Source organism: Microcaecilia unicolor, chromosome 9 (assembly GCF_901765095.1).
Source record: "Microcaecilia unicolor chromosome 9, aMicUni1.1, whole genome shotgun sequence".
NCBI lineage: Eukaryota > Metazoa > Chordata > Amphibia > Gymnophiona > Siphonopidae > Microcaecilia > Microcaecilia unicolor.
In genome coordinates this window covers 142,874,053-142,897,172 of record NC_044039.1, presented here as the reverse complement: position 1 = coordinate 142,897,172, position 23,120 = coordinate 142,874,053, and the positions used below count along the sequence as shown (strand labels likewise).

General features: G+C 43.6%; 1 protein-coding gene across 2 annotated transcripts in view; it reads right to left on the bottom strand.

Annotated features, from left to right (window-relative positions):
* Window positions 1-23,120, bottom strand: part of SNAP23 (synaptosome associated protein 23) — a 90,673-nt gene that overhangs the window by 37,701 nt on the left and 29,852 nt on the right. For both annotated transcript variants that reach the window (XM_030214466.1, XM_030214465.1), the window contains exons 2-3: window positions 5,986-6,096; window positions 2,002-2,043 (exon numbers count right to left, since the gene is read on the bottom strand). In XM_030214466.1, the coding sequence (XP_030070326.1) occupies window positions 2,002-2,043; window positions 5,986-6,042 (99 nt within the window). In that variant the 5' untranslated portion in view covers window positions 6,043-6,096. The remainder of the gene's footprint in view (window positions 1-2,001; window positions 2,044-5,985; window positions 6,097-23,120) is intronic.

Here is a 23,120-nt window from a genome sequence, read left to right as displayed (position 1 = left end):
GACATACGAGTTAGGTGATGTGAGGCTGATATGCACAGACAGGGAGAGGGACCTTGGGGCGATAGTATCTGAGAATCTGAAGGTGACGAAACAGTGTGACAAAGCAGTGACTTTAGCCAGAAGGATGCTAGGTTGTATAGAGAGAGGTAGTGTAAGCAGCAGGAGACGTTGATGCCCCTGTTCAAGTTGTTGGTGAGACCCCACTTGGAGTATTGTGTTCAGTTTTGGAGGCTATACCTTGCTAAAGATGTAAGATGACTTGAAGCGGTCCAGAGCAAGGTGACAAAAATGATATGGGGATTGCGCCAAAAGACATATGAGAAGAGACTGGAAGACCTGAATATGTATACCTTAAGAGGAGAGGAGGGACAGAGGAGATACGATACAGATGTTTAAATACTTGAAAGGTATTAATATAGAAACTAATACTTTCCAGAGAAGGGAAAATGGTAAAACTAGAGGACATGAATTGAGGTTGCAGGGTGGTAGACTTGGGAGTAATGTCAGAAAATTCTTTTTCACGGAGATCGTGGTCAATGCCTGGAATGCCTTCCCGAGGGAAGTAGGGGGGGGGGGACCCAACTGTAATGGAATTCAAAAACGGTTTGGGTGAACACAGGGTCTCTAGAAAACGAAAGTATAAAAGTACAAAATTTAAAAAGGGTTGCATATGTATTTGCAAATCAAATGGTGCTTAGATGGCAACTGTATCAACTAAGGCTGGTGCAGTCCAAGTACAGCAATCCGGTTTAGGATGGACTGGAGAGAGCTTCGATGGAAATGCCAGTAATTTGGAATGAAAGGACAGTGCTGGGTAGACTTTTATGGTCTGTGTCCCGCAAACGACGACAAGACAGATTCGGATAGGCTTTGACAGCAACTCTAGTAATTGGTACATAAGGAAAGCGCCGGGTGGACTTCTACGGACTATGTCCCAGAAACAACAAAGAAAGTCCATGATCAATTACAGAATACAGTATCACGTTCATTGTTGATTTAATCTAGCATTGAGAATGTGACTGTTGGGTAGACTGGATGGACAATTCAGGTCTTTATATTTGCCGTTACTTACTATGTATATACACTTTCCTTGTTAATTATATGTTGAGAGGCTATATATTCTTCTAAAGAGAAAGGAATGCTGATAAAGTTATGAAATCATTTCTCTCCTCCATGTGCCACGGAGCCTACAGTGTCTATTAGCGAGTGCAAGAATTCCTTATTGCATGCAAAGCTCCATATTAGAGTGATTAACTTTTAGATACAGAAGTTGCCACCTCCTCTTATTTATAGTGCTGCTTTTTTTTTTTTTTTTTTTTACTGCAACAAGATGTCAGTAACTAACAGATAATGAGAACAGGATACACTGTTTCATTTCTGGCCCAGTAATTTAAAAATGTCCTAAATAAATGGGACAGTCAAGTCACTTGAAATAAGTTTTCCAGCATTAACACAAATAAAGCCAGACTTATGAATCTGGCACTGTTAACAACCGAGGTCTGTTTCTTCCTATACATAAGCTATACTATATGTACATGGGACTTGGGAACTGTACCATTTATCTCCATGAACAAATATAACATTTTGTAGTTTGGCTGTATTTGAGAGCACTGCAGACTCAGGGAATTTGCTTAGCAAAAAGAGTTCACAAATATTGCAAAGTTATCATTTTCACAAGGAAAATAAGAGGATCAACAATGAAATTTTTAAACACATGGAACACATTCTGCTACTCCTCTTCAGATCTGAACATTTTCCCAGCATAATGATACTGGATACTGTAAACATCTTTCAGTAGAAAAACTATTTCTACTATACCGAGTAGCAGTCTTTGGGTAATACCTTGAGGGAATGGTCCTAAAGTAAGAGTTCATGTTAAGGAAAATTCCCTGTCTGGAGGCCAAATGCATGCTTTACCATACACATATTATCACTTCTACTATTTAAAAGGAAGCATTAGCTTTCAGGTAATATATACACAGACCAAATCCACAGGTTTACCTCGACAGCCATGTTTAGCATTCTCCGAGTGCTTTCCAGAGACTAGCATGGAAAAAAAAAAAGGCAAATGACTATTAGTAACTTATTGAGATCTTATACATATCAGAATCAAAGTAATCAGAGAACTCTATGGAAGAGAGATCAGAGAAACTCATCTCAAACATTTAAAGGAACATTTACAGTTCTCTGCTTATACATGTTTGTTCATTAGTAAAAAAAAATATGCTTACTGTTCTAGTATTGGTGGTAGTTTTTAGATGCTCCTAGGAGGCTAGAACACCAGGATAAATATGGTGTTGTGGGGTTTCACTCTACCTTGCCTTCAACACCTGGATCTATGGACCACTTTGTAATGCCTTTGTTGCCAGCTACTAGGGGGTCACTGGGGAGCAGCACCAAGGATGGAAGGGTAACTCTTTGCCCTGAAGTGCAGTGTGGATCTTCCTCCCCCCCCCCCCCCCCCCGGACCCTACCATAGTCCATGGAACAGCTGGGTAGGCTGGTGTGTTGCTGGCAGATGACCCAGCAAGGGGCATGCCAAGTGCAGGAGTGTGCTGGCTGCTTCTCAATTGACTGCAATAGCACAAGGGCCATGATGAATAAATCGGCTCTGAAGCGAGTGAGCTGGGTGTGAGCCAAATGGCAAGTGTCAGCTTCTCTACTGCGAGTCTTCAAAAAAGTAAATCTAAGCACCCCATGCTTGTTGACCAAAATATAATCATGGCCATACCCTGCAAAAGTACTGTCTGTGCAGGTTACCACAGTCTTCTGGGAAACCTGAGGCCAACCATACCCGTTACATCTGTAGCTATGGAAGCCATATGTAGGTTACCTCCAATCTTCTTTAACATGGTTCTATCTGGGACAAGAATGTCTAGGAAACAGATACCAAGTACTATTCAAAGAGAGGCTGGTTAATCCTATCCAGAACAGAGAATCGCTTCAGGCGGTCCACTACACTATTCCATTGACGAGAGTCACTTAAAATTCAGTAGCCCAGGCAGGAATTGGAATCAATACTGGGTTATACAGTTTTACCATGAAGAAGTTTTATCCAAGACGGGAAAATAGCAGTAATCCTGTTTACAAAACCAATCACTGAAGCAAATGTTAGTGAACAATGCAAAATCCTGACACACAAATTCAAACACCGGTTGTATATGCAATCATAATCTAACAGTAGCATGCTATTTTAACAGCTCTGAGCAAAGGATACACCACTTTACTAACTCAGACTTCCATAAACGAGAATCTAAGGCTTGTTGAAGTATGTGGCAAAGATCATAGAGTTCTAGCAGCTGGGCTGCTCGTGGAAAAGAGGGATTCTCTAATTTTAGTATTTTCTGGTTAAACAATAAGAATCATTTAAATATATGAGTCCTTGAGTCCACATAGCTCAGTGTTTCCCAAATGTTTATCCAACATGAACCATTTTAACACCTAAAAATATAACTTGACCCCAGAAAATGAAAGTAAAATAGCATACTCTCCCCACTCTCCTCCCCTTCATCCTCTCTACAAACCAGTCCACACAGAGCCCTGTATGTCAATGTACACTCACAGATCTCACTACTCTGGGTTTCCGGTTCAACAGAAAGACCACACAGGAGAAGACAGGGACCATGAACATTCTTTGACTCACAGGCTCCATGCTGACTGCCACTATTAGGCATAGGTCCAGTGGATAGGGTAGCAGAGCCCCGTTTGTGAACCCCTTTTGGGGTCCCAATCCACAGTCTGGGAATCACATATGATTCTTGACCAGATTAGCATCTAGAATACCTGACTGACAAAAGATTATAGACTTGTATCATTCAGAAGCTGTACAGTACAGGAAAGGAGTGCCTCAGGTCCGGAACGGTCTTTCTCAAGCTTTGAAAATGGAGCTTATTTAGAGCGTTTGAAAAAAAAAATAGAGAGAAGACATGGCTGTACAAGCAAATTACTTCATAAGAGTGAAATTTAATTGAGATGATGTGATGGACTTGGGTCAATATTAGACTACTGAAATTATGGCTACTGTGGATGGCAAATTTATATATTTCTAAGGTGGATGTTCCTCTGTACTGTTTTAGGCTATGAATTATATGAGATCTTAGACTGTGCTTCAGATGTGGGTCTTTTTTTTTTTTTAATCCATGCCAAGCTATGTTGGAGAAATATATGTACCAAACTAAATTGTCTCAAAACTTCAAGTACTAAAACTTGTGTTTTCTTATTTTAATGTTGGAAAGCTAGAAACTTGGGAAATAAAACCACACACACACAGGGTTGCACCCTTTCATTTCTCTGGAGTAGAGCATCTGAATTAAGCTGCACAAATCCATCATACAATATGACCTGGCAGATCTGTGCTGTGATCAAATAACTTAACAGCACAGAGTTTCTCAAGAAAGAGTACTATCATAAGCCAACTGAAATCTAAAGTGTTGGAATTAGGGGCTACTTTTTTTTGTGGGTTCTCTTGTATATGTGCACTACATATTCTGTGGACCCAATCTACTAGAGACATTTCAATTGGAAAGGACTTCAGTTAGGATGGGAGTGAGATTATGGGAGTTTAAGGAGATATTAACTGCAGGAAGTTTAATAGGGGGTATATAATGCATACTTTTTTCCTTTTGGATTTTTGAGGATGTTAAGTTCTTCTGTCTCTATAATGTGGGCTTGAATACTGAACTTATTTTCTTGATATTTATTTCAATTGTATACTATATTTCTTGCCTCTGCTGCCCCCCCCCCAAAAAAAAAATCTGTTTTTAGGATGTAATATTTGAAAAAAAAATCTCATTAGCCAAGCAGCCTGTCCCTTCATCCCATGACTTGCTCGTTTGAAGAAGGCTAATCATTCAACAGTATGCTGCCCTCATATTCAAGTACTCTCTCGTCTAGCACCCAAAACAGCAGCGGAATTAAAATATGCTTGAAACAGTTGGAAGGGCATGTTGGGGGTGGGGAGAAATATACCAGGTAGGAGAAATTAGAGGGCTTCTGTATGCTCAGATTTAAGAATTTAGGGGCCCCAAAATGGAAGAGTACAAGCCAAAAGACCCAGATTGGTGATATTGCTGCAATATACTTCAAGAAGGCTGGAGGCAACCTACATACAATGGCCATGATTACAACTCTAACCAAAGGGAGCAGTAACTTGGTTGTTAGAGAAGCCAGGGAAATCCTGCTTCTCTCATGGATATGCCTTATAGCCTTTGGCAGCTCACTTTACCCTCCATTACCTCAGATGCAAACTTAGATTGTGAACCCATTTGGGCAGGAACATAACTCAATATTCAGGTACACTCCTTGAACTCAGTCGAAAACAGAAGATTGGCTGGTCTCAGGTTTCCAAAAAAGCTGCAAAATCTGTAGAGTACTTTTGCAAGGAGAGGCCACAATTATAGCCTAGTTTCAATAAGCACAGGGTGGTCAGATGTTTCAGACAGTTTCACTAGTTCTGGAGCTACCTGGATTACTACAAAACCTGGCAGCACGGCATGAGAGGGGGCATAGCTGTTAAGATTAAGTATGGAACTTGTTAAGGACCGAAGTGGAAGACAAGGCATACAGCAGCCTGCCAATAGAGGTGGTAGAAGCCACTAGTGTGGCAGCACCTAAACGCGGTAGAGGCTGGGCAAAAAGGCCCAGTGGGGAGCCGGTATTAATTCAAATATAGAAATCTATATGCTCATGTACCCAAAGTGGGAACAAAGAGGAGTAATTTCAATTAAAGCCAACCAATCTGTATCTGTACTGCTTCACAGCTGAGGAACAGAGTCACTGTACTATATCCACATGCTGAAATTCTGTTGCTGATAAGGGGAGAAGGAACAGGAAGTCCTCTAGCTGCATTATTCTTCTCTTTTTTCACTATCTGGTGGCAGAATGAGGCTGCTCTTAATAAATACTTTCGGTACAGGATGGAAACTCCCCTTTACTAATACCTGCCTTCTACTTCAGCATGGGAAAAACAAAAACAAAACAACTTACCTCATCGGTCACCTGGTTGGCCCTGAGCTGAATGTCTTCTGCTGACAAATCATCCATAATGAGGTAGGATGTTCACACTATTTCAATGGAAACCAGAAGATTCTTCTCAAGCTACAAAAAAGGATTTATCTATAAATTAGATTCACTGGGGGGGGGGGGGGGGGGGGGGGGTGGGGGGGGGGGGGGGGGGAAGGGAAGGTATTTTTAATAGAGAGATATTTAAGGATGGCAGAATCTGATCCCCAATATATTATTTAATAGTTGACCGGTGGATACATTTGCATCCTTGTATAGTTCCAATACATGACAATGGTAATTTTTCCATCATTGTTCATCACTTCTACACCTAAATGGCATTTCTCCTAATTATTGAGTTGATCTGAACAATAAGGTAAAGCAGATCGCATCTGGTCAATAACAGTACAGCTCTGAAAGCTTAAGCTATTACAAATATTGGAGCCCTTTTGATAAGATGTGTTAAGAAATGAGCATAGTGCATTTTAGCTTCATTGTTTTAAGTCGATTTCCAGCATATTCCTAAAATAGGGCTTTTTTTTTTCTTTTTGCAGGTTCCACATTAAACTTTTCACATTAGTGCACTAGATCTGCAAAATATTAATGTGGGAGCACATACCACCTCCTGTTTAAGAGATGCTAAATGCTCCTCACATGAAGTCCTGCGCTATCCAGTTAGTGCGTGCTAAGCAAACGTGCAAGCAGGCTAATACTTCCATACCCATTCTGCACCCATGATGCACCCCCCTCCTGAAAAATATTAAATAGCTAGTATATGATTAGAATGCACCGACAGGCAAATTACTGCAGACCACCCCCTCTCAAAAAACAAAAAAAAACACACACACACAGTAAGCCTTTTTTCCCTACATTAAGTGCACATTAATGCTTAATGTGGTTTAGTACAAGGGCCTCTTATGCATCGACTTAATAACATGGCACCACACAACCTATTTGATTTCCTGACTTTCCTACTTAACTTCCCAACAATTTTTTTTACTCGTTCCAAAAGTATAAAGACTAGGGGACACTCAAGGAAGTCACATGGAAATAATTTTAAAACAAAATAGGAGAAAATATTTTTTTCACTCAGATAAGCTCTGGAACTCTTTGCCGGAGGATGTGGTAACAGCAGTTAGTGTATCTGGGTTTAAAAAAAAGGTTTGGACAAATTCCTGGAGGGAAAAGTCCACAGTCTGCCATTGAAAGACATGGGGAAGCATCTGCTTGCCCTGGGACTTGTAGTATGGAATGTTCGTCAAAACAAACCAATAGAAGACTGTAAGCACAGGTGAAACACTTAAGATCATTTTTGGTATGGGTGGCACTGTTTTGTTGATGTGCAATCTTTGCATCTAGCAATGAGGTTTTTTTTTCTGCTTTCCAACAGTTGAATCGCCAGTGCTTGATTGACCCACGATTCACCAAGGGGGTCCCAGTATCCATTATCCCCTGAAGAAGGCCTTATGGTGAAATGTGTGCGTCAGGTTTGGATACCCGTGGCAGGGACGATCGAATACAACCAAGCTAAACTAAGTTCAATTTAGATCTGATACATTACGATTAGAGAACTGCTGTGGAGAGCTTTTGTTGTATGAATGCTGTCTGCACAAAAGCAATAAGAAAAGGAAATCTTTAAAAATTGTGAACACACACCAGGTTGGATCAGGGGTTTTTATGACTGATGATTAAAGCGAAGAGCTGTGGTTTGAAAGACAGACTGATTTTTAACCGGCCACTGAGCTGGTGACTACAGCTTTCTGAGGTCTTTTCCCCTATTTCTTTTTAAGTGTTTCACCTGTGCTGACAACAGTCCACTATTGGTTTTGTTTCGACCATAGTTGCTCAATTGAGAGAGCTTCCCCTTAATTTTTGTTACCTAGTATGGAATGTTGCCACAATTTGGGTTTCTGCCAGGTAATTGTGACCTGGCTTGGCTACTGTTCGGAAAATAGGATGCTGGGCTAGATGGACCATTGGTCTGACCCATATCCTAGTGACCTGCAATCGGTGGCACTTTCTAGATATTCACAATGAACATGCAGGAGACACATCTGCAAAACTGGCAGCTGAGTATATGCAAACTTCACTCATACATATTCATCCTGAAAACCAGACAGGGACTGGGAAAAGTGTGTGGACTGAGGAGCTAGAAGAGAGGAAGTAGCAGCAAAAAGTTACAGGGTGCACAATTCTTTCATGTCTTCTGGCTTACCTTCTTACCTCCCCTGAAAAAAAAAAGACATTTGCTAAACAAACAGTCTGGGACACTTGACCAAACAACTCCCACACCAGACATCAGTTATTACAGCTGGGATTTCAGGTTTAGAAGGCTGGGATACTATTTAAAGGCACCAAGGCCTCTTATTAAACAGTGCTAGTAATCCCTGATGCGGTAATGCCGACAAAGCCTATTCATTTGGGATGGGATTCGTTGGCAATGCCATATGGAAACCACTAGCGCAGCTTGATAAGAAATGCCCTAAGAAACATACCTTAAATGATTCAGTTAATGATTCAGTTACAAGTACAAAAAGAGGGACCCACAATTTAAAAATGCCAACACTGAAGAGACAGATTGGGGGTTATTAGCCGGTACAAACTCGATCTGCGTTTATCAGAGCTCAAGTATCAGGTCAGTCATACCACCAACTCACAAAAGCAGCAGCAATAAACCCTTTGTGTATTAAAACCTAGAAAAAATTGTTAAAAGTAAAGAATTTAAAACAGATGGAAAAGAGAAAAATCACTTCCATTTGCTAAAAGTGCAATGAGAACCCCATGTTGTTCCTCTATGCGTAAAAAGTCAGTACTACTCTCCAAAACACTTATGGCTGAATCTGCAAACCTGATGATAGCTGATATTTCAGGGTAGCCCCCGCCCGCAGGGTGGCTAAAGCAGTGTGCATCACTTCCCATAGGCAATAAATCAATGTGGTTGCAGTATACAGAAGTGAGGGATCCTATTTGATTGCCTGATGTAAGCTGTGCTGAAATGCGGTTTGCCGTTTTGGCCTCAGACTTACGGAGACTCACCAGCTGTATGCATTGAGGAGCAACATAGCATATTTTCATCACAGGTGTTTCAAAGTGATTTCACTTTTTTCTGTCTGTATCTTATTTGTGTGTGTTGAAACTTGGAAAAAAAACTGTTGCTGTTAGTTAAGAACATAAGAATAGCCATACTGGGTCAGACCAATGGTCCACCTAGTCCAGCATCCTGTTTTCCGAACAGTAGCCAAGCCAGGTCACAATTACCTGGCAGAAACCCAAATTGTGGCAACATTCCATACTGTTTTCCAACAGAGATCCAATCCAGGTCATAAGTACCTGGAACAAACTCCATTAGTAGCAACATTCCATGCGACCAATCCCAGACAAGCAGTGGCTTCCCCATGTCTATCTCAATAATAGACTATAAACTTTTCCTCCAGGAACTTGTCCAAACCTTTTTTTAAACCCAGATAAGCTAACCACCGTTACCACATCCGCTGGCAGCGTGTTCCAGAGCTTAAATATTCTTTAAGTGAAAAAATATGTCTTCCTATTTGTTTTAAAATTATTTCCATGTAATTTCTTTGAGTGACCCCCTGGTATTTGTACTTTTTGAAAGAGTGAAAAATTGATTCATTTTTACCCGCTATATACCACTCAGGATTTTATAGACCTCAATCACATCCCCCCTCAGCCATCTCTTTTCTAAGCTAAAGAGCTTTAACCTCTTTAGTCTTCCCTCATTTAGGAGGAGGAGTTCCATCCCATTTATCATTTTGGTCACTCTTCTATATCTTTTTTTTTTTTAGTTATCTGACTTTTGTAACTTGGCGTGGGTAAGTGATCACTACTCAACTCTCCCTTTTTAAATGTTATTGCACTTCTGTTTTATAATTTATGGGCATGGGGTTTTGAGCTCCTCTTTTTGCATATATGATACCTTTTAAAAGGACGACACATGATCAAGTGCAGCTAAGCGTCTGCCCCTGCTACCATCCATTACCACGGTAGTTCACCCTTGGAAAACATTTCTCCAGCATGTTTGTTGTTAATTTCAATTTCAGTTTAACACTGCATGATTTTTGGCAAGTTCGGGGACAAATCAGGAGGTGGTGCCGCCTGAATGATTCAGTTGATTTTCCCCCTTCTGGGTATCAAAGATGAAATCACTGCCCAAGAGAGGTTTACGTCAATCTTCTGTTATAATGTTTAATACACAATCTACTGCACACTATACTTTAATATTTTCAATTCCTTTTTTTATTTACTTTATTTATAGTTTCAAAATAATACATTCATTTAACATAAATGTAGGCAATACAGGAAATTGCATGAGAAAATATACCCTCTTCCTTCAAATAAACAAGGAATAAGCAATTGTTTTAGTACTTAGTCCACTATGATCAAGATACAAAGCAAATAATATAAGGTAATTAACGAGATTAATCTCTAAGCAAACTAATTGATGAGGGTAAGAAGCAGACCTCTGCCAGCGGTTTCAGCTTGTCTCTGGGGCATTCAAAACTACCGTACCACCACTTTCTCTAGCAGTAATTAATTGCCGCAGTTTATCTGGGTCAAAGAACACATAGTAAGTCTCATTTAAGGAGATAAGACATCTGCATGAGAATTTAAGTTTAAAAGTACCCCCTAATGAGAGGATTCGGGGCCGAAGACCCAAAAACTCTCGCCTCCTTTTTTGATTTGCTTTACTAATATCGGGAAAAATTTGTATCTTTGACCCATAAAATTGGTCTGAAATACAGTGGTGGAAATAAGTATTTGATCCCTTGCTGAATTTGTAAGTTTGCCCACTGACAAAGACATGAGCAGCCCATAATTGAAGGGTAGGTTATTGGTAACAGTGAGAGATAGCACATCACAAATTAAATCCGGAAAATCACATTGTGGAAAGTATATGAATTTATTTGCATTCTGCAGAGGGAAATAAGTATTTGATCCCCCACCAACCAGTAAGAGATCTGGCCCCTACAGACCAGGTAGATGCTCCAAATCAACTCGTTACCTGCATGACAGACAGCTGTCGGCAATGGTCACCTGTATGAAAGACACCTGTCCACAGACTCAGTGAATCAGTCAGACTCTAACCTCTACAAAATGGTCAAGAGCAAGGAGCTGTCTAAGGATGTCAGGGACAAGATCATACACCTGCACAAGGCTGGAATGGCTACAAAACCATCAGTAGACGCTGGGCGAGAAGGAGACAACTGTTGGTGCCATAGTAAGAAATGGAAGAAGTACAAAATGACTGTCAATCGACAAAGATCTGGGGCTCCACGCAAAATCTCACCTCGTGGGGTATCCTTGATCATGAGGAAGGTTAGAAATCAGCCTACAACTACAAGGGGGGAACTTGTCAATGATCTCAAGGCAGCTGGGACCACTGTCACCACGAAAACCATTGGTAACACATTACGACATAACGGATTGCAATCCTGCAGTGCCCGCAAGGTCCCCCTGCTCCGGAAGGCACATGTGACGGCCCGTCTGAAGTTTGCCAGTGAACACCTGGATGATGCCGAGAGTGATTGGGAGAAGGTGCTGTGGACAGATGAGACAAAAATTGAGCTCTTTGGCATGAACTCAACTCGCCGTGTTTGGAGGAAGAGAAATGCTGCCTATGACCCAAAGAACACCGTCCCCACTGTCAAGCATGGAGGTGGAAATGTTATGTTTTGGGGGTGTTTCTCTGCTAAGGGCACAGGACTACTTCACCGCATCAATGGAGAATGGATGGGGCCATGTACCGTACAATTCTGAGTGACAACCTCCTTCCCTCCGCCGGGCCTTAAAAATGGGTCGTGGCTGGGTCTTCCAGCACGACAATGACCCAAAACATACAGCCAAGGCAACAAAGGAGTGGCTCAGGAAGAAGCACATTAGGGTCATGGAGTGGCCTAGCCAGTCACCAGACCTTAATCCCATTGAAAACTTATGGAGGGAGCTGAAGCTGCGAGTTGCCAAGCGACAGCCCAGAACTCTTAATGATTTAGAGATGATCTGCAAAGAGGAGTGGACCAAAATTCCTCCTGACATGTGTGCAAACCTCATCATCAACTACAGAAGACGTCTGACCGCTGTGCTTGCCAACAAGGGTTTTTGCCACCAGTATTAGGTCTTGTTTGCCAGAGGGATTAAATACTTATTTCCCTCTGCAGAATGCAAATAAATTCATATACTTTCCACAATGTGATTTTCCGGATTTAATTTGTGATGTGCTATCTCTCACTGTTACCAATAACCTACCCTTCAATTATGGGCTGCTCATGTCTTTGTCAGTGGGCAAACTTACAAATCAGCAAGGGATCAAATACTTATTTCCACCACTGTACATCTAAAGTACAATCTCAAAATATTGTTATGATCAGTCTCAAAGGCGAAGGACACAAGAAGTGTTGTGCGTTCAGTGACAAGTTCAAGAGATGTTTCAAGTACTTGAGTCAAATTCAATTCTGATGTCTCCACTGATGACTTTTTAGCACCGGTAACATAGTATGCTTTTATTATAGGTGGCAAAAGTTCTTTAGGAATTTTTAAAACATCAGAGAAATATTTTTTCAGCATTTCCACTGGAGATATCATAGGCACCTTTGGAAAATTTAAAATCCTTAGGTTGTTACGCCTAAGTTGGTTGTCTAAGTATTCAATCTTCCTTTGTGCAGTGTCCCGTTCTATACCAATATTACCGATAGCTATTTGTAATTTTTTTTATCTCACACAAGTTAAACTCACTTTTTTCTTCCTGTGCTTGAACCTTCGTCTCCAAGGTCTGTTGGTGTTGTTTTAAGTCTTGCACTTCGGATTTAAACGAAGAAGATAACTGAAGTAGTGATGTATTCATAGTTTGAATTACCTCCCAGAGGGCCTCAACAGTCATGGCTGCCGGTTTCACCTTTACTCCGATTCCCGTTGGGGGAGACGCCAGAGAAAAAGAGGGGAGAGAATCATTATCTCTCTCCCTCCGTTGTGCTGTCATATCCTCCGGCGTCGAGAATCCGACTGGGCCGCTATCCGCCTCAGAAAATCCCAATCGAGGCTCTCCAGCCGGCCCCGTAACTCCACCCGGTCTCGGAGGGGCAGTCTGGGTAGGCGGGCTCAGCGACAACGCCTCCGCCTCCACGCCAAGATCCTTGAGCTGTACTGGGGATCCAACCTGGGCAGGAGTCTGACTTCCACGGGTCTGAATCCCGTAAGCTTCCAAAGTCGGTTACTCGGCGTTAAGGTATTCGCGGGGTTAGATGCGGCTTTAACTCCCACTTTTCCTTTTCTTTTCACCATGTTAGAGGTGAACAAGAAATCAAATGCTGGGTAAATCGGCTGGGTTCCAGGAACCTTCAAGACAACGCTCCCTCTCACGGACGCCATCTTGATCTATCCTTTTTTCATATTTTCAATTCCAATAACTATTTGAGCATCTTGTTTAGCTCTTTGCAACCCGACAATGTACTTAAATAATCCATGGATAAGATGACACACTGCTAAGGATGACTGAACTCTGAATGAAGCTTTCCATACTGAAGCACAGTTCTGGCTACTCTGACTTGGTTCATTAAGTCCTCTACCATCAGCAATTGTGGAACAGTTCAGTGCTGCCGTCATTGCTTGCCTTCAAGCCAAGAGAATCAAGTGTACAAACCTCCTCAAGTCCTACAGTTAAACATAAGCTATCCATGGGTACTTTCCTTGCTCACTAAACTAAGTTTCACTTTTGTGCATGGTAACATTTTAAGAGGAACTGCTAAAAATGGAATTATGTAGCAATCAATTCCTGTTTGATGTACAGTTTCTCAGAATGTCACTGGAGGCTATTAACCCGCTCAGTACTTACATTGCTCTAGGTTTGACTTCTCAGCTTTGAATAATTCTAATTAAATTTTCTTCTGTCCCTTGTTTCATCTATTCATGTAAACACTATTGTTCCCTTTGTTTGAACAATTCCCAATCTATGTAAACTTTTTAGACTGAATTTCTATTTCAATTTAAATTGTATCTTGCAGTGATATATATGAGGAAAAGCAGTTAATCCAATTTTAACAACAACAAAAAAAAAAGATAGTTGGATAATCTCTCATACACAGAGTCCTTTCTCTGATACATCAGAGCCCCAGGAGGATAGAAGGAAGAAATTCAAGCACACTGCAGTTTCACACCTCTGTGGTTGACTGGTCTTCAGAAGCAGAGTAAACCAATTAGCTCTCAGAATTAAGCAGCTGTGCATAGAAAGGCTGTGGGGCACAGGGCTGATGTAAGGCTTGTAGGTACCCTAGGCAAGCCTTCATTTTTGTACCCCAGTGTTCCCTCCCACTCCCCGGTTACAAGCTACCTATCAGTAGCTCAACAGGAAGAAGGGCACTTTAATACAGTGAAGATTCTGGGAGCAGCAAAAAGGCAGCAGGTGGTTATTTGAAATTCATTCATCCCTAGAGGTCCTATCCCAGTGTTTTCCCCTGTCTAGAAGGAGGAAGGGCACGAAGTGCGATTTCTCTGCCACAGAGGGCCAGTTTGATGGAATGAGCCACAAGTTATGGAATCTTGTGGCTCAGAGAGATTGACCCCACGCCACGGAAGATATCATACAAGTGCCCTCCATCTTTCCAGGGGAAGCCCAGGGGTAGGGCCTCCAAGAGGATGGGAGCAAAATTTAAAATACTTGCCTGCTGCCTCTAGCCATCCTTGGGATCTGAACACTCTAGGCAACTGCCCTAGTTTGCCTAATGGCAAACACAGATGGGCATAAATAACAGAAAGGAGATACAGGTTATATATGAAGATTCCTTTATTTATATTACATTGAAAAATGGAGTTGATTACAAGTTATGGATATCTATATAAATAATTCTCACCTCCAAAAATTCTGAAGCTCACTGTGTGGCAGGAAACACTGAAGCCCTGTACTGTTGCAGCCTCTCACACCACTCATTCTCACTCTCACTCATACACCCGCCCTCAGCCACGCCTTCAGCCACGCCCCATCTGGACATAATTCGCAACCCCAACGTTCAAATGAAGCCACCCAAGCTCCACCCACTTTCGTGAAGGGTTCGTGGATTCATGGTGGTGAAGCCTCTCCAGTGCCCATACCTGTCTGTCACGCCCTCACGTCGACCGTGATGACGTCACGACCTTTATCTGAGCTCCAGGGTGGTGCAGGACCGGAGCCAGCCTCGAGCATTGCTGCGTGAGCCACGTTGCCACTGCTACGGCCGTGGCATGGCACGGGAGAGTTTGGTCTCTCGGTGGTCCAGTGGAGTGCTGGTGAGCGTCAGTGGAGAGCCGCAGTGTCAGGGCAGCATTCTGTGGGCCCACGTTGTTCAGCATCTCGGCAGAAGGAAAAAACTAAACAATGTCAGCGTGAGTTCGCATTGCTGCGCATGCACAGGAAGGGGACACATTGGGCCTGCATTGGAACCGCCACAGTTTGGAGTGTCAGTCCGGTTCGGGGTGAAATGCCGACACAGATTGCCTCAGGTCAGATGGCGACAGCTTCAAAGAGCCTCCTGAACAATGCTGGTGGAGTGACTTAAGCCGAGCTGTTTCGGATGGCGGCGACAGTGCGGGAGGCGATCTTGGAGCTGGCACAAGGCTGAAGTGAGATCCTGGTGCTGTAGGCTCCTGGCCACAGCCAAGCAGCGAAAGCTGGGTCTGTGCAACAAGATACATCTTTGGGAAAGGGTAGGAGTTTTGGGTTTTTTAGTATATTTGAAGCTAGGAAAAAAAAGTCCAGGAAAAATGTGTGTGTTCTAAGTTTTAAAGAAGAAAAAATAAGACAACTGCAGCATGTTCCCAGAACTTCACACAGCTGCATACAGAGTTCTCCGAGTCCCGGCCAGGGTTCTAACTGCCGTGTTATGCAGTTGGGAGAGTCTCTTGACTGAATACGACATGTCTTATGGTCTTACAGTCAAGAGATAAAAGGAAGTATTGTTATGGGAATTTATTACTGAATGAATGTGTGAGGGGACAATGTTTTAACTTCATTAATTTTGAAGCTCCGCGTGGTCTTTTGGCTTCAGGGAAGTGTATTTGTAATCTTTGTCAGGCAAGACACTTTTCTGACCAAACTCTTTCAATGTGGAAAGTGGTGATAGGAACTGTTAACATAAATACAATGAACTGACACTACTTCCAATTGTTAAAGCTGTTACGTATGTATCTATATAAATAATTCTCACCTCCAATTCTGAAGCTCACTGTGTGGCAGGGAAACACTGAAGCCCTGTACTGTTGCAGCCTCTCACACCACTCATTCTCACTCTCACTCATACACCCGCCCTCAGCCACGCCCCATCTGGACACACTCGCACCCACTCTCAGTCTCTCACACACACTGGCACATTCAGTCTCTCTCTCTCACACACTCACTCTCACACACACACTCTCTCTCAAAGATACACACTACGAGGAAAACCTTGCTAGCGCCCGTTTCATTTGTCTCAGAAACGGGCCTTTTTTTTACTAGTGTTTTAATAAAAATTTAAAAAGTGAAAAAAAACAAATCTTCTATAGTTTAGGTTAAAGACTGTTTCTCAATTTCTAATCATCATGCAAGTCTTGTTATTATCAGATTACTCAAACTGCCAAAAGCAGGAAAAAGTTTGAATGGTTCAACATATCCTGAACTAAAACTGTACCACTCATCTATGCTGAAACACAAGATGCAGCTGTTTGGTAACAATGACAGAAAGGAGTTATACAGAATGCACTGAGAAATCCAATAGCGCCCAATTCCTTAGTCTGGTAAGAAAAGCGGGCTAATGGAAAAAAAAAAATCAGTAATTATTTTAATAAACAAGACTAGATCTGTCAGTCCATCAATGTAGCCTCAGATGTTATTCATAATCTATTAAACCATGTAGGAAAACGTGCAGAAAGAATATCTAAACCGGTCAAACTCTGGGAAGCAGTCAGGTAAGTTAAAAAGCAATTCAATCTCAAAACATTTGTGTTACAAGTGAGGGGTGTACAGGGATGGGAGTTGTAGAACATACATTTCTACTCGGTTTGAAATGTATCACTATGGGTTTTTCTTTCTTTTTTTTACATTATTGTGATATACCAATACCAATAAAAATGAGTTATCTATAAAAGAAGCAATTCAAATTAATGATCCTCCCCACATAATAAATTGGCAACGCATTATATTAGGGGCTTATATTCTGCATCTACCTATTCAGTTCAATGTGGATTACAGTTCCAGTTAACTAGGTCAAATTCCCAGGTAAACAGAATTTTAAAAAACATACATTTCAAAGCAATAGCTTCCTCTACTAAAATCCAATTAAAACAAACTTTTGAAAAAAGAAAAATTTTCAATACTTCCTAAATAGATCATTTTTATTGTATCTTATGAAAGAAGGCAGCGAGTTCCATATAAGAGGCGCCTGGTATAAAATAAACAGGATAGCAGTTTATGAGATTTAACCTTTTTTAAACAACTAGTAAAAAAGGCCCGTTTCTGACACAAATGAAACGGGCGCTAGCAAGGTTTTCCTCGGAGTTTGGGAGAGTGTATGTGAGAGTGACTGTGTGTGAGAGAGTGAAAGTGTGAGTGTGTGTGTGTGAGAGAGAGTGAGTCTGGGTGTGAGCGTGTCTGTGAGATTGTGCGTGTGAGAATGAGAGTGTGTGCAAAGTATGTGAGACACAGTGTGTGTGAGACACAGATTCTCTGTGAGAGCGAGTGTATGAGACCAAGCGAGTGTGTGAGTGACTGTGTGACGCATAGAGAGTGAATGTGATACAGTGTGAGACAGAGTGTGAGAGTGAGAGTCAGAAAGACATTGTATGTGAGAGAGAGAGTGTGTGTGTGTGACAGAGATACCTCCCTTCCTCTCTCTCTCTGGTGTCAGGCCTCCCCCTCTCTCTCTGTTGTCTGAGATTCCCACCACTGCACCCAAGCAATTGGTGTGCTGGAAGAGGGGGAGAGAGAGTGTGAGTGGGGGGTGGGGGGATGTGATGGGGGGGTTCAGCAAGCGCTACCAGATGAGAGTGAGTGAGTGTGTGTGTGTGTGGGGGGGGGGGATTCAGGAAGCGATGCCAGATGACAGAGTGAGTGAGTGTGTGTGGGGGGGGGGGGGGAGGGCAGGGGGTTCAGGAAGTGCTGCCAGATGAGAGAGAGAGAGAGAGAGAGAGAGTGTGTATGGGGTTTCAGGAAGCGCTGCCAGATGAGAGTGAGTGTGTGTGTGTGTGTGGGGGGGGGGGGGTTCAGGAAGTGCTGCCAGATGAGAGAGAGAGAGAGAGAGAGAGAGAGAGAGAGAGAGAGAGAGAGAGAGAGAGAGAGAGTGTGTGTATGGGGTTTCAGGAAGCGCTGCCAGATGAGAGAGAGTGCGTTTGTGTGGGTATGTTGGGGGGATTCAGCTTGGAAGAAGAGGGGTGTGGGGGTTCAGGAAGTGCTGCCAGATGAGTGAGTGTGTGTGTGTGTGGGGGGGGGGGGCGGTTTATTAAGCATTGCCAGATGAGAGTGAGTGTGTGTGTTTGGGGCGTGGGTTCGGGAAGCACTGGCAGAAGAGTGAGAGTGTGTGTGTGGGGGGGGGGAGGGTTCAGGAAGCGGGGCCAAATGAGAGTGAGTAAGCGTGTGTGTGTGTGGGGGGTCGGGAACGGCTGCCAGATTAGTGAGTGTGTGTGGGGGGGGGGGGGCAGGGGTTTCAGGAAGCGCTGGCAGATGAGAGAGAGAGTGGGGGGGGGGAGGGGGTTCAGGAAGCGCTGCCAGATGAGTGAGAGTGTGTGTGTTGGAGGGGTGTGGGGGGGGGGGTGTTGGGGGTTTCAGCTTGGAAGAAGAGGGGTGTGTGGTGCTGCCAGATGAGTGAGTGAGTGTGTGTGGGGGGGCGTGTTATCAAGTGTTTCCACATGAGAGTGTGTGTGTGTGTGTGTGTGTGGGGGGGGGGGGGGGGGGTTCAGGAAGCGCTGCCAGATGAGAGACTGAGTATGTGTGTATGTGGTGGTGGGGGGGTTGCCAGATGAGTGAGTGTGTGTGGGGGGGGCAGGGATTTCAGGAAGCGCTGCCAGATGAGAGACTGAGTATGTGTGTATGTGGTGAGGGGGGGGGGGTTGCCAGATGAGTGAGTGTGTGTGGGGGGGGGGGCAGGGATTTCAGGAAGCGCTGCCAGATGAGAGACTGAGTATGTGTGTATGTGGTGAGGGGGGGGGGGTTGCCAGATGAGTGAGTGTGTGTGGGGGGGGGGGGCAGGGATTTCAGGAAGCGCTGTCAGATGAGAGTGTGTGTGTGTTGGGGGGGGCGTTGAGGAAGTGTGGCCAAATGAGTGTGTGAGAGTGGGGGGGGTTCAGGAACCACTGCCAGATGAGTGTGGGGGGGCAGGGGTTTCAGGAAGCGCTGGCAGATGAGAGGGTATGTGTGTGTGTTGGGGGAGCGTTGAGGAAGTGTGACCAAATGAGAGTGAGTAAGTGTGTGTGGGGGAGAGGGGGGGGTCAGGAAGCGCTGCCAGATGAGAGTGTATGTTGTATAGTTCAGTTTTGGGGGGGGGGGGGGAATCCTGCTTTGAAGAAGAACGAAGAAAGCGCCTCCTCCGCGCGATCCGCCATCCCACCCACTGCGATGCACCCCCCCCCAGCCATCCCACCCACCGTCGCGTAGTTTTGCTGGCGGGGGACCCAAAACCCTGCCAGCAGAAGTGCTGTGTTGTCTGCTGAGTCTCACTCCAGCGATCTTCGGCGTTGCTAGCCTGTGCAGGGTGGGGTTCTGTGGGACGTCAGACGCACAGAAGCCCTGCCTGCACAGGCTAGCAACCCCGAAGATCACGCCGTAGTCAGACTCAGCAGACAGGACTTGTGCTGGCGGGGTTTCGGGTCCCCCGCCGGCAAAGCAACGCGACGGTGGGTGGCGTTGCACCTCCAGCATTCTGTGGGCGGGGCTTCTACTCCGGAGCTTTGGTGGGTGGCCTGGGGGGGGGGGGTGCTGGACCTCGAACAGTGGTCTCCGGAGTCATTTGGACTCCGGAGCTTTGGAGGTGGTTTCCCTCCAGATTTTTTCCGCGGGTGGGTCGGGAGGTTGGTAGCCTGCGTTTCCTAGGCAGGGGGAGGAGTAGGGAAACACTCCTCCACCTGCTTGGTTGCGATCCCTTCCTTTAGTTTACTGTATGTTTTCCGCCCTCATCGTCATGACGTTTGACGCGAGGGCAGGGCACAGGTCAGTGGAGTGGCTTCACCACCATGAATCCACGAACCCCTCAGGGAGTGACTGAGTGACTTCAGAACGCTGTCTTTAGAACGTTGAGGGTGAGTGTTATTATAGTAGATAGGAAAGTGAAATAGCATTTGATTACGGGAAAAGTGGACATTTCTGCCCGTAGATAGATGAATAAAAAAGCAAGCATGTAAGGTGTGGTACCATACAAAATTTTGAAGACCATTACAGAGATCCTAAACTGTACTTGAGCTTCAATAGGGAGCCAGTGAAACCTCCAGAAGAAAGGAGTGTATCAAACTTACACTCATTGATGTAATCTAGAAGGGGTGTGCTGCAACAGATTTCACTTGATCTCAGATCATTTCCCCCAGTTCCCCTGTCATTCAGGTAGGTTTATGTTCACTCTTAGACTTGAATTCTGCCACAGGTCTGGCTCCTACCAAGTCGGTACTGGATGTGCACCAGCCTCTCAAAATGTTCTCACATTCCTTTAGAGGAGATTTTCCTCTTTCATCTGATATGACCTCTTGTTGTTGGGTTTCTCATTCAATAGAACATTTTACCTTCTATTCCATTTACTCATATAAAGACACTGCTCCCTGGAAGGGGGGAGGGGGGGGAACACTATGCAGAACTCCTGTTGGATTACCGATTTGGGCACTTGAGAAAAACAGGATAATTTTATTAAAAGGAGGCACCAACATTTAGAAGGCATATACACACCTATGCGTGCACACATGTAAAATGCTGGAAATCTGAACTTACATACAAATCTTCAATAGTGTGTAGTTTACAGGTGGGTGTACACATGGCCAAAGTGTGGGTACGGCCCACAGTTCTCTGGAATCTAGGTATGAGCATTTACCGTATTTTTCGGACTATAAGACACACCTTTTTCCCCCCAAATTTGGGAGGAAAATGGGGGGTGCGTCTTATAGTCTGAAGGTAGAGATTTCCCTCCCTCCCTCCCTCCGAGTTCCGGATCGCCCTCCCCCCCAGCCCTGTCACCACTCACGCAATCTTCCCTGGTGGTCTAGTGACGTCGGGGCAGGAAAGAGCCCCCTCTTTGCTGCCCAGCGCGCTGCTCTCCGTCCTCCTGTATGCTGCCTGACGGTCTCGGCGAGATTCAAAATGGCTGCCGAGACTTCAATTCTCGGCGGCCATTTTGAATCTCGCTCTTTCCTGCCCCGACGTCACTAGACCACCAGGGAAGATCGCGTGACGTGAGTCGGGAGAAGTGCTGACAGGGCCGGGGGGAGGGCGATCCCGAACTCGGAGGGAGGGATTCGGACAAGACGCATCGGAGCACCTAGGTTTTAGAGGAGGGAAAAAGGAAAAAAAAAATTTCCTATTTCCCTCCTCTAAAACCTAGGTGCGTCTTATGGTCCGGTGCGTCTTATAGTCCGAAAAATACGGTACTTGTTTTCTACTAACTGCTCCAGTTTTCAGATCAGCACTCTATCTTTCACCCCAGACAAACAGGGTTTTGTGTATTACAAAGCACTGAAACTACTGTAACAGCTTTGGGGACATTCCCAGAATGTTTGGAGGGCTGCCATGCAATTAATGCAGAGAAAAAGGTAGCTACCATGCCTTGATTTTAACTAACCATCAAATTATCCCAACTGACACTGTTCTACACATCTTGATACCATCATATATCTGCTCTTGGTCCCTCAGCTATATGTTAAGTTGTACTGAAGAAAATCTTGAATGTATGCTTATTAGGTATATCATTAGTATTATGGTAGCACTGTATTATATTTCAGGTATTTGAATTCCAGTGCTGTTAAATGTGTATATTTTTATACTATTTCATAGTAGCTCTGTTATTAGATTTCAATTTACTGTTTTCAAGTTTACCTCATCTGATGTATTTATGTTTATTCTTGGTTACTTTACTATTTTTATGCTGTTAACAAAACTAAGTTTTATGTTAAAGTGTAACTGCTGTAGACCGCCTTGGGTGAATCTCTTCATAAAGGCGGTTAATAAATCAATAAATAAACAAAACAAACTGCACTCCTTCCTTGATTCTGGAATGGTCATTCTATTGGTGTCGCTTGACCTTTCTGCGGCTTTCGACTTGGTGGATCATTCACTTCTTTTATCACGACTGTTCCATTGGAATTTCCGGTACTGTACTTCAGTGGTTCTCTTCTTTTCTTTCCAATAAGAGTTTCTCGGTTTCTACCCTTCATCAACCTCTTCTCCCAAACCCTTATCATGTCGTGTATCCCAGGGTTCCGTGCTATCTCCACTCTTATTTAATATTTTTCTTAACCCTTTGGCTCTACTTATTCAAGATCACAATATTAAGTTCCGATATTTCCCATTTTACAAATTTGTCCTCAGGTTCTGTCCAATTGGCTCTCTTCATAAAATGGTTCTGAATCCTTCTAAGACAATGGCATATTGGGTGACCAGAACACTTCCTGCTTCCGCTATTCCACTTAATCTCTTTGACATTATAGTAACCTCTGTAAATACATTTCGTTATTTAGGGTGTAATCTTTGATTCTACCTTGTCTTTTCATCAACAAGTTTCTCCGGTAGTTCAAAAACTTTTTTATTGGCTCCAATAAATTCATTCCATCAGTAGGTACCTTGATTTTTCTGCCCTTCATACCCTTATCCATGCTTTCGTTATTGCACGTATTTAACTACTGCAACTCTGTTTTTTGTTGTTTTTTGTGGGATCTCTTCTTTTCTTCTCCATTTTCAAACTCTTCATAACTTGTTGCCCGCTTATTGTGTCATGCTGAACACTGGGATCATGCCACTCCACTCTTCATTCAACTACACTGGCTGCCTGTCGCTACTGATGCTGGTTTAAGGTTCTTTGCTTGGCTCAGAGCAAAGAACGTGGGTTCTCCTCTGTATCTCTTGGCTGTGACAATTCCTTACACCCCTTCATGTCTATTATGTTCACTGGACTAATTGGTTGGTCCTTCCATCTCCTAGG